Below are 12,888 nucleotides of genomic sequence, written 5' to 3' on the forward strand. Positions count from 1 at the left end.
CAACAGATGCACAAAAAGCCTCTGACAAAATCAAACACCCATTCATAACGAAAAACTCTTAGTAAACAAAGAATAGAGGGAAACTTCCTAAACTTGATAAAGAATAGCCACCAAAAAAACGATAGCTACATCTAATGGTGAAAGGCTTGACGTCATACTTAAAGGTGAAAAGTTTAACACTTTCCCACTAAGATTAAGAACCAGGCAAGAAAGTTCCCTCTCACCACTGTTTTTCAACATTGTACTAGAAGTTCCTGCTAATGCCATCAGATAAGGAAAGGATATAAGAGGTAAACAGATTGGGAAGGAAGAAATAAAACTATCTTCGTGCACAGATGACATGATCATCTATGCAGAAAATCTGAAAGAATGAGACCAAAACTCTGGAAACTAATATGTGATTACAGCAGGGTTGCAGGATACAAGGGTAATACACAAAGGTCAATAGCCTTCTTATATACCAACAATGAACAAGTGGAATTTGAAATTAAAAATCTACTACTGTTTACATTAGCACCCCCAAAATGAAACACTTGGATAAAATCTAACAAAATATGTACATAGTCTATATGAAGAAAACTATAAAACTCTGAAGAATGAAATCAAACATCTAAATAAATGGAGAGATATTACATGTTCATGAATAGTAAGATTCAATACTGTGAAGATGACAGTTCTTCCCAACTTCATCTATAGATTCAATGCAATCTCAATCAAAATCCTAGTAAGTTATTTTATAGTATCAACAAATTGTTTCTAACGTTTAAACGGAGAGGCAAAAGATCTCGAATAGGCATCGCAAAATTGAAGGAAAGAACAAGGTTGGAGAACTGACACTACCAGACTTTAAAACATACTCTACAGCTCTGATAATCAAGACTTCCCGGTAAAGGTGAAAGAATATACAAAGGTCAATGGAATAGAATAGAGAGCCCAGAAATAGACCCACAAAAATATAGAAAAAGAAGCAAAGGCCATACAATGGAGAAAAGAGTCTTTTCAACAAATGATGCTGGAACAACTAAACTTCCACAAGCAAAAAAAAGTGAATACAGGGGTGCCTGGGTGGCTCAGTCAGTTAAGTATCCAACTCTGGCTCAGGTCATGATCTCACAGTTTATGAGTTTGAGCCCTACATCAGGCTCTGCGCTGATAGCACGGAACCAGCTTTGGATCCAGCTTTGGATCCTCTGTCTCCTTCTCTCTCTGCCTCCCCCTTTCTCTCTCAAAAATAAACAAACATTAAAAAACCTTACACTCTTCACAAAAATGAACTCAAAATGGATCACCACCTAAATACAAAACACAAAACTATAAAACTCTAGATGACCTTGAGTTTGGTAATTACCTTTTAGATATAACACCAAAGCCACGATCTATGAAAGGAATAACTGATAAGGTGGACTTCATTAAAATTAAACAATTCTGCTCTGCAAAAGATAATGTCAAGAAAATGAGAGGAAAAACCACAGACTGGGAGAAAATATTTGCAAAAGACGTATCTGATAAAGCACTATTTGAAATAATACAAAAAAATATTGGTTTCTCTTCCTGGTTCCTTGCACAGAACTCCTAAAACCCTTATAATTTCCTAAGTGATAAAAACACTAGAAGCATCTTTTGTTCTAATATTTAGTCTTTGACCTTAGTTCCTGGCAGAGTTCCTAATCCCTTGAAATTTACTGCGTGATAGGAGTGTCTTTTGTTCTAAGGAGACAACTCTTGGAGGGCTCCTAGACAGCTTCAGGATAAGGGCACAAGACAGATCAAACCATGATTAAAAGCCTGGAATTTTCAGCTCCATTCTCCATTCCCCTGGAGTGGAAAGGGACTTGAGACTGAGTTCATGATTGATCATACCTATGTGATGAAGCCTCTATAAAAATCCCCAAAGTATGGGCGTTTGAGGAGCTTCCAGGTTGGTAAACACATTCACATGCTGGGAAGGTGGGGCACCCCAGCTCCAGGGAGACAGAAAAGTTCCTGTGTTAGGAATCGTTCTAGACTTTACCTTATCTACCTTTTCATCTGACTGTTCATCTGTATCCACTATCATATCTTTATTAAATAATAAACCGGCAAACCTAAATGTTTCCTAGGGTTCTGTGAGCTGTTCTAGTAAATGAAATCCAAGTGGCAGGAGGGTCATAGGAACCCCTAATCTGTAGCCAAGTCGGATAGAAATTATGGGTAATCTGGGGAACCTACTACTTGTAATTGGCTTTTCAAGTGGGGAGCTGGACTGAGTCCTTAACATGTGGGGTCTGTGCTAATTCCAGTTGATTTTGGAACTGAATTAAATTGTAAGACAGCCAGCTGGTGTTGCAGAGAACTGCTTGGTGTGGGGAAAAAAAAACTCCATACACCTGGTGTCAGAAATGTTGTGAATATAGTAGTGGTAGGAGACTAAAGGAGATACAGCAGGAGTAAGCTTTTCTTACAGACTGTTATCCAAGATATACAAAGAACTCCTAAAACTTCACAATAAGAACACACAGACACACACCCACACAAAACATTAAAAAATGGGCCACAGACCTCTTTCCAAACAAGATATACAAATGGCAAATGTGCTCCACATCATAAGTCACCAGAGAAGTGCAAATTAAAATAGTAGTGAGATACTTACTATGCACCTATTAGAATGGCCAAAATCCAGAACACTACCACCAAATGCTAGCCAGGATGTATAAAATCGGGAACTGTCATTGGTTGCTGGTGGGAATGCAACATGGTAGAGCAACTTTGGAAGACAGTTTGGTGGTTTCTTACAAAGCTAAGTATACTCTTACCATACAATCCAGCAATCATGCTCCCTGGTATTTACTCAAAGGAGTTGAAAACTTATGTCTACACAATAGTGGATGTTTATAGCAGCTTTATTCATAACTCCCAAATCTTGGAAGCCATCAAGATGCCTGTAGTAAGGAAATGGATAAACAAACTGTTGCACATCCAGACAATGCCATATTATTAAGCACTAACAAAAAATGAGCTGTGAAGCCATGAAAAGTCATGGAGGAAAATTAAATGCTTATTATTAAGTAAAAGAAGTCAATGTGAAAAGACTACATACTGAATGCTTCCAACTATATGACATTTTGGAAAAGGCAAAGCTATGAGGACAGTAAAAAGATCAGTGGTTGCCAGGGGTAAGGAGGAGAAAGAGATGAATAGGCAGAGCACAGAGAATTTTTAAGGCAGTGAAAGTACTCTGTATGATATTACAATGGTGCATGCATATCATTATACATTTGCCTTTACCCACAGAATGTACAATACCAAGAGTGAATCCTAATGTAAACTATGGAATCTGTGTAAAAATGATATGTCAAGGTAGGATCCGTAATTATAACAAATGTATCACTCTGGTGGGGGATATTAATAATGGGGGAGGCTATGCATGTATGGGGGCAGGAAGTATAAGGGAAACCTGCACTTACCTGCTCAATTTTGCTGTGAATCCAAAACTGCTCTAAAAAATGAAGTCTATTTCACTCAGATCAATGGAACAGAATAGAGAACCCAGATATGGACCCACAAAGTATGGCCAACTAATCTTTGACAAGGCAGGAAAGAATATCCAATGGAATAAAGACAGTCTTCTTCAGCAAATGGTGCTGGGAAAACTAGACAGCGACATGCAGAAAAATGAACCTGGACTACTTTCTTACACCATACACAAAAATAAACTCAAAATGGATGAAAGACCTAAAAAAACAGGAAGCCATCAAAATCCTCGAGGAGAAGGCAGGCAAAAACCTCTCTGACCTTGGCCACAGCAACTTTTTACTCAACATGTTTTTGGAGGCAAGGGAAACAAAAGCAAAAATGAACTATTGGGACCTCATCAAAATAAAAAGCTTCTGCACAGTGAAGGAAACAATCAGCAGAACTAAAAGGCAACAGACGGAATGGGACAAGGTATTTGCAAATGACATATCAGATAAAGGGTTAGTATCCAAAATCTATCAAGAACTTATCAAACTCAACACCCAAAAAACAAGTAATCCAGTGAAGAAATGGGCAAAAGACATGAATAGACACTTCTCCAAAGAAGACATCTAGATGGTCAACTGACACATGAAAAAATGCTCAACATTACTCATCATCAGGGAAATACAAATCAAAACCACAATGAGATACTATCTCACACCTGTCAGACTGGCTAACATTAACAACTCCGGCAACAACAGATGTTGGCAAGGATGCGGAGAAAGAGGATCTCTTTTGCACTGCTGGTAGGAATGCAAACTGGTGCAGCTACTCTGGAAAACAGTATGGAGGTTCCTCAAAAAATTAAAATCGAACTACCCTACAACCCAGCAATTGCACTACTAGATATTTATCCAAAGGATAGAGGTATTCTGTTTCAAAGGGGCACATGCACCCCAATGTTTATAGTGGCACTATCAACAATAAAGTGTGGAAAGAGCATAAATGTCCATCGATGGATGAATGGATAAAGAAGATGTGGGTATATATACATATACATACACACACACAATGGAGTACCACTCAGCAATCAAAAAAGAATGAAATCTTGCCATTTGCAACTACCTGGATGGAACTAGAGGGTATTATGGTAAGCGAAATTAGAGAAAGACAAATATCATATGACCTCACTCATATGAGGACTTTAAGATACAAAACAGATAAACATAAGGGAAGGGAAGCAAATATAATATAAAAACAGGGAGGGGGACCAAACATAAGAGACTCTTAAATATGGAGAACAAACAGAGGGTTGCGGGAGGGGGGATGTGCTAAATGGGTAAGGGGCATTAAGGAATCTACTCCTGAAATCATTGTCACACTATATGCTAACTAACTTGGATGTAAATTAAAAAAAATAAATTAAATAAAATGGTAAAAAAAAAAAAAATGAAGTCTATTTAAAAAGCAAAATGCAAAATACCAGGCCTAAAAAAAAAGAGAGGGGTAAGGGAGGAAATCTCTTCTGCTTAATTGCTAACCCTACTGTTATTAACCTGTCTGGCTACTTCCCTTTTTCTCTATTCTTTTTTATAAATTTTACAAATGTTTATTTTTTATTTATTTTCAATTTTTTTCTAATGTTTATTTATTTACTTTTGAGAGAGAGAGAGAGAGAGAGAGAGACAGAGCGCAAATGCAGGGGAGGGACAGTGAGAGCTGTCAGCACAGAGCCAGATATGGGGTTGAATCCACGAACTGTGAGATCATGACCTGAGCTGATGTCAGACCCTTAACGGTCTGAGCTACCCAGGTGCCCCTATGTTTATTTATTTTTGAGAGAGAGAGAGAGAGACAGAGAGAGACAGAGAGACAGAGACAGAGTCAGCGGGAGAAGGGCAAAGTGAGAGGGAGACACAGATCTGAAGTAGGCTCCAGGCTTTGAGCTGTCAGTACAGAGCCTGACACGAGACTCGAACCCACAGACTGTGATATCATGATCTGAATTGAAGTCAAGACACTTAACTGAGTCACCCAGGCGCACCTCTTTCTTTCTTTCTTTCTTTCTTTCTTTCTTTCTTTCTTTCTTTCTTTCTTTCTTTCTTTCTTTCTTTCTTTCTTTCTCTTTCTCTCTCTCTCTCTTCTTTCTTTCTTTCTCTTTCTTTCTTTCTTTCTTTCTTTCTTTCTTTCTCTTTCTCTCTCTCTCTCTTCTTTCTTTCTTTCTCTTTCTTTCTTTCTTTCTTTTTTTCTTTCTTTCTTTCTTTCTTTCTTTCTTTCTTTCTTTCTTTCTTTCTTTCTTTCTTTCTTTCTTTCTTTCTTTTTCTTTCTTTCTTTTAATGTTTATTTATTTTTGAGAGAGAGAGACAGAGAATCCCAAGCAGGCTTTGTGCTATCAGCACAGAGCTACACGGGGCTTGAACTCAAGAACCATGAGATCATGACCAAGTATCAAGAGCTGGACATTCAACTGACTGAACCATCCAGGCACCTCATTTCTTTAGTCTTCATATCCAAATTTCCCGAACTTTCATCTATGCTCGCTGTCCCTTTTTCCTAAATTCCCATTTACTATTTAATCCATTCCAATCTGAATTCCATGCTTACAAATCTTTTAAAAAGCTCTCCCTGAGGGCAACAATGATCAATAAGTCAAAAATTAGTTTACATTTTCCAATCTGTATCTTACTTGACCTCATAGCAATTTTGTTTAACCTCCTTTAACACTGTTGATCACCATTTGAAATGGTCTGTATTTCTTGCATACTCTTGCTTCTGTGACTCCACTCTCTTCTGGTTGTTCTCCTCTCTCCCTCCCCATCCCTTCTCCTTCCATCTCCTTTCTTTGCTTGATTCAACCTCCTCTACCAGCCCATTAAATTTTGGCATTCCTCCAAGTTTAGGCTTAGGCCCTCATTTCTTCTAGTTCTCTAATTTCAGCCTAGATAATCTCACCCTTCCTCACAGTTTCAATAATAGTACCTATGCTGATCCCTATCATCTCCATTTTGAAGTCCATCCCCCTATATCCAACAACATGCTCAACATTTCTATTTGTATATTTCAAAGGAAACTTAAAGACCACTTCTAAACTGTAACTCCTGGTTTCCCCCCACAAACCTGGTCTTTCTCGGATGTTCTTCTGCCAATTCCATCTTAGTAAATTTACTCATCATGCAATCTGGGCTCCAATTACATTTCTTCGAAGAAACTTCCCTGACCTCCCACTGAGAACAGTGTGTTTTTATTTAATGATTTTACTTCATTTTACTGTAAGCCCCATTAAGGCAAGGACTATTCCCACTTTGCTCACTGTTTCATTTCTTTTAGCACAGTGTCTGGCAATAGTAGATTCTCAACAACTATTCACTCAGCGGAATTATGAAAGAACACCACACTGGAAATTTTCACTTTGGTATTTTGTGTGCCACATAAAGTTCTAATCTACCAGTTCCCAAATTTTACCAGTTCCAAATATATGAGTTAAAAACTTAGAATATAGATGGTATAACCATCAAATACATTTATATGCAAAATTTCAAATTTTCAAAAGTAAAATGTCTACAATACTTGAAAAGTCTTCTCTAGCACATCAAAATTCCATAATTAAAGAACGGAAAAACTAAACAAAGTATCAAAACAAAGCAAAAAACCAACAACAGAAAGTTTTAACACAATAATCAAAATGTCAAACATATTTTAAGAAAAAGCATTCAGAATGCTGAGTGTAACTTCAGATTGAGAATTCATTCCATAATTAGAATTTGAGCAATAACCTTTTATTACCTGGATTATTACATTAGTCAATGTACCTTTTTTGCACTTTTTCCTTGGCATCATTTCTCTTGGGAGTCTTCTCCAATCTGCATGTACAAAAGAAAAAAAAAAATACAAAAGTTGCAGTTTCCTCTGGGAATTAGTGGCACTGGATATGACTATTTAAAGGGACATGACAGTTGGTTAATCAATGAAAATAAAATTTCTTAATATCTGACTGTACAGATTTAGCCTAAGTGATATATTTTCTCCTATGAAAAAAAGAGAGTTCATTAAAAAGAACTTTGGTGGCTCCCAGCTGGCTCATTTGGAAGAGCATGAGACTCTTTATTTCAGGGTCATGAGTTCAAGCTCCACTTTGAGTATAAAGAGTATTAAAAAAAAATAAACATTAAAAAAAAAACTTTGAAATAGTGCTATAAAATTTCTACAACTTTCTGTCAATAGTTATATAGTATTTATCTAATCAATTTTAAATATGGAAATTTTCATAACAAGAAAAATAATGTAGAAAAATTTTGTTAATCATGACATACTGTTGAATAAGAAAAAGTTTCTCAGATAGTAAGTACAGGGGCACCTGTGTGGTTTGGTTGGTTAGGCCTTTGACTCTTCATTTTGGCTCAGGTCATGATCTCCATGATCTCATGATCTCATGAGATTGAGCCCCACATCGGACGCTGTGTTGACAGCATGGAGACTGCCAGGGATTCTCTCCATCCCTCTCCCATCCCCAGTCTCAAAATTAATAAATAAATACTTAAAATAAAATAAGACATTACATATAGAATCCCAGTAAAAAATAAACCTAACATATAAATATTTTCATATATTTAATTTTTGTGCAGAGAAAGCTCTAGGTTGGGAACAAAATATTATAGTAATTCTTTATGGGTGTTAGGATTACAGCTGCTTTTCTTATTTATTATTTATGTGTTATTTGACCATGCTGTATTTTGTAAGTTTTCTATAGTTGATACGTGTTTCTTACGTAATAAGGAATTTTTTTTCAAAAGTTAAAATATATGACCACAATCCCAACACATGCAAAATTAAGTAATTCTAATAATTAACCCAAAACTTTATAATTAAAAATAAAAAAAGCCGTGGAAAAGTAAATTCACTCTAATAAATAATTTTGACTGCAGGAGGTAAAGAATTTCTCTAATTTATCACTTTCTTTTAATTTTTTTAAATGTTTATTTTTGAGAGAGAGAGAGAGAGAGTGGTGTGCACATGTGTGCGTGTGAGTGCAAACAGGGCAGGGGCAGAGAAACAGAGACAGAGGATATGAAGTCGGGGCTCTGCACTGACAACAGAGACCCTGATGCAGGGCTCAAACTCATGAACCACAAGATCATGACCTGAGCTGAAGTCAGGTGCTTAACAAGTAGCTGCCCCACTTTCTTTTAATTTTTAAGCACAGAGTTAATCAGAAAAATGAAGCAACATAAAAATGGATTAAAAAATACTGCCTACTAAAACAAACAAAAAAACAACAACCTCAGGGTATTTTGGAGAAAGCATTTATATCTCAAGCCATTTTACCTGAATTAATAAATTTTGCTTTGAATATATTTCTGCTTTTATCAATGACTCATAGGTGATCACAAAAAAGTAGGTAAAGAGAATCCTTTAAGGAGATGAATATGATGTGGAAGATGGGAGAGATCTGATATAGGAGACAGGAGAGTGTTCAAGGGGAATCCAACCTTAACAATGATGCACACTGAAAAGACCAGTATTACTCGTGAAAGCAACAATTCTGTAAATGCCATTTATATTCTTACTAAAGGCAGTTACCACAACAACAAGGACAGAGATGTCAAAGGGAAGTGAGTTAAAATGAGAAGGCCCAGGTTCTAGAAGTACTGTCCCAGTCACCCTGATAAGTCACTTCATTTTTATGGCAATTGCTTTTTTGTCTGTAAAATGAATGAGCTGGATGAAATCTCTCCAGCCTCTTCTACTTTGCCTGTGTCCAAGGAAAATCTGTGAATATTGAAAAAATCTCTCTTAGATATAGTTCTGTTGAAAAAGCTTCTTAGCAAATAAAAATAGTCTATATCTGCTTGAAAGGAAGGTCCATGAGCTTGGCTTCAATACTGTCTGCCTGGATTTGTTTTCTCCTCTCAAGCTGAAATCACTCACAAACATGGAAGTATAATTGGTACTGTAGATTAAAATGGTGATTGTGGAAAATGAAGTGGAAAGCCCAAATGCATTTGGCAAGTCCTATTTTATAAAAAAATATTTTAAGAACTTCAAAAACATTTCAACTCTTCCTTGTTATGGTATAAGAATCTTTTCATCCTAGTTTTCAAAAGATATATATTAGTAATTAATTATAGGAAAAGAGCCAAACTATTTTCCTACAGTGAAAATTCCTAGGGTAAAAGTAAAAAATTTGCCCTAAAAAAAATAGGGGGTAGGGAGATAAACTTTAAAAATTATTTTAACATTTTCAGTTTTATAATTACCTGGTATCCACTCCTCTTTGTACACCTTCATATATCTTTTACTGTATCTTTCAATATCTAGAAAAAAAAGAAAAAGTGTTCATTAGAAAACTGCAGAATAAGCCTGCATTTAAGCCATTCCTTTAAAATAACTGAAAACACCAGGTAACATCTTTTATTTCACACACAGTTTCCTATATTTGTGCCTAAAGTGTTTCTGAACACCTACTGGAAAGTTCAATTAGTATCACACGTTTAAGGAAGTGGCAAGAAGTAGCTGGGTATGAATGGCTGGGAGCGAGCAGAAACCCTAAGCATGTTTTTTAGAATCAGACAACCTGACTCATTTCTGAAAATATTCACAAAAGCCCAAAGCCAGGTCAGAGGGCCACTTAAATACCAGGAAAGAAAGTCACTTGGCATCTTCTATCTTCTTCTTGTGACACTGGCCTCCAGCTCCCAGTCTTTAAATCTTGTTTAACTGGGATGTATTAACTACCTAAGTGGAGATGGAGAGCTGTTTGCTCACCTCCAGTGCTTGATACATACATTAATACACAGTTAGGCTTCTCAGTGAGCTACTTTTCACAATCCATTGAGGAGCAGAACGGGGAAAAGGGTAGGAGTAGGTAGGGTTGGACTTGAGCAAGCCAAAAGCCTTCCATGTCAATTGCTGACAACTCTGCAGGGACCTCCTGGGCTTGCCCAAAATGGGAGAGCCATAGCTGTGGCTCTTGTTTCTGCTTTGCCCACTATGCTGCAAGAAACTCCCTCAATGAGGGCCCAAACCCTTTCCTAGCAGTGTAAGTTGGCATCATGCCATAGCTTGAAACCATAGTTGGCAGCGTAAGTGACAGCAGCATGCCATAGCTTGAAACCATGGTTCATCATAAAATGTGGTTTTAGGAGTACAGCCATGAAAAAGGGAAGTTAAACCAAAAGATGAAAACATAAAAAGCAAGGCCCAAGTATGTACTTTTTCTTCCATGTTAAGAAAATGATCCCAAATAACAGCAAAGCCATGGTGTTAAACAAAGATAACCAAAATAAATAGTAGATCAGAGAGACCAAGAGACCAGGCTTTTGTAGGTATTTAACTGTTTTGACTTCAATCTTGCTCTTAAGCTTTTCACCTGTAAAGAGAAATCAGCACAAATTCCCAGAATTCGCATTTAAAAATTTTCTCCACAACAGATTGCATATTTTAGATAAATTTAACCTTCAGTAGTAAACTTCTAGAAGAATGAGCGATATTGAAAAACAACTACTGAAACCCAGTTAAAAAGAAGCAAAGGATTTGAACTGGCATTTCTGCAAAGATATGCGTGGAAAAAAAGCACATGATAAGATGTTCAACATCATTGGTTGTTTGGGAAATTCAAATCAAAACCGCAATGAGACAGCACTTACCACCCAGTAGGATGGCTACAACCAAAAAGGCCATGACAAGTGCTAGCAAGGATGTGGAGAAACTGCAATCCTCATATAACACTGGTGACATAAAATACTGCAAGAACTTTGGAAAATAGTTTGACAGTTCCTCAAAATGTTAAATACAGTTATCTTATGATCCTAGATATACACCCAGTAGAAATAACATGTGTCCACCCAGTAGAAAATACATGAATGTTCAAAGCAGCATTACTCATGATAGCTCCAAAGTGGAACTGACCCACATGCCAATCAACTGGTGACTGGGTAAACAAAATGTGGTATATACAACCAATGGAGTATTATTCAGCCATAAAAAGGAATGAAGACTGCAGTACCACAGGTGAACCATGAAAACATTATGCTAAGTTAAAGAAGGCAGTCACAAGTCACATTTTATGATTCCATTTCTTTCAAAGATGTTATCTTTAAGTAATCTCTACACCCAACGTGGGGCTTGAATTTACAGTCCCAAGATCAAGAGTTGCATGCTCCACCAACCGAGCCAACCAGGGGTCCTTATGATTCCATTTATATGAAGTATCCAGAACAGACAAAACACTACAAAGCAGATTAGTAGCTGCCATGGGCTAGAGACAGGAGAGAATAGAAGCCTATACTAGTGGGTATAGGGTTTCTTTTCAGAATGATGAAAAGGTTCTAAAAATTAGACAGTACTATTGACTGTACAATTCTGTAACTACACTACAAGCCACTGAATTGTATACTTTAAAAAGTATATTTTTATATATGTGAATTTTATCTCAATAAAATTGTTATTTAAAAAGAAAGAGGGGCGCCTGGGTGGCGCAGTCGGCTAAGCGTCCGACTTCAGCCAGGTCACGATCTCGCGGTCCGGGAGTTCGAGCCCCGCGTCGGGCTCTGGGCTGATGGCTCAGAGCCTGGAGCCTGTTTCCGATTCTGTGTCTCCCTCTCTCTCTGCCCCTCCCCCATTCATGCTCTGTCTCTCTCTGTCCCAAAAATGAATAAACGTTGGAAAAAAAAAATTAAAAAGAAAGAAAATTATTACAAGTTTTAAAAAGAACTTAAGTACAGTAAATTCAAATTTATGTTCCATTATTTCCCTGGTTTTGAAGGCCATGTTTTTTTTTCTTAGAGTGTGTGAGCAGGGGAGAAGGGCAGAGGGAGAATCTTTTAACTTTATTTATTTTGAGAGAGAGAGAGTGAGCAGGGGAGTGGCAGAGAGAGAGAGAGAGAGAGAGACAGACAGAGAGACAGAGACAGAGAGACAGAGAGGAAGAGAGATAGAAAATCCCAAGCAGGCTCCATGCTGTCAGCACAGAGCCCGATGTGGGGCTCGATCTCCCAAATGGTGAGATCATGACCTGAGCTGAAATCAAGAGTTGGTTGCCATCAACTGATGAATGGATAAAGAAATTGTGGTTTATATACACAATGGAGTACTATGTGGCAATGAGAAAGAATGAAATATGGCCCTTTGTAGCAACGTGGATGGAACTGGAGAGTGTGATGCTAAGTGAAATAAGCCATACAGAGAAAGACAGATACCATATGTGTTCACTCTTATGTGGATCCTGAGAAACTTAACAGGAACCCATGGGGGAGGGGAAGGGAAAAAAAAAAAAAAGAGGTTAGAGTGGGAGAGAGCCAAAGCATAAGAGACTCTTAAAAACTGAGAACAAACTGAGGGCTGATGGGGGGTGGGAGGGAGAGGAGGGTAGGAGATGGGCATTGAAGAGGGCATCTTTTGGGATGAGCACTGGGTGTTGTATGGAAACCAATTTGACAATAAATTTCATATATTAAA

The 12,888-nt window shown here is 37.4% G+C and overlaps 1 protein-coding gene across 5 annotated transcripts in view; it reads right to left on the reverse strand.

Moving 5' to 3' along the window:
* Positions 1–12,888, reverse strand: part of POLR3G (RNA polymerase III subunit G) — a 106,506-nt gene that overhangs the window by 15,958 nt on the left and 77,660 nt on the right. For all 5 annotated transcript variants that reach the window (XM_086696892.1, XM_086696911.1, XM_086696919.1 and 2 more), the window contains exons 4-5: positions 9,690–9,746; positions 7,245–7,295 (exon numbers count right to left, since the gene is read on the reverse strand). In XM_086696892.1, coding sequence (XP_086553018.1) covers positions 7,245–7,295; positions 9,690–9,746 — 108 coding nt within the window. The remainder of the gene's footprint in view (positions 1–7,244; positions 7,296–9,689; positions 9,747–12,888) is intronic.

Source organism: Puma concolor, chromosome A1 (assembly GCF_028749965.1).
Source record: "Puma concolor isolate L17-30 chromosome A1, mPumCon1.1.hap2, whole genome shotgun sequence".
Classification (NCBI taxonomy): domain Eukaryota; kingdom Metazoa; phylum Chordata; class Mammalia; order Carnivora; family Felidae; genus Puma; species Puma concolor.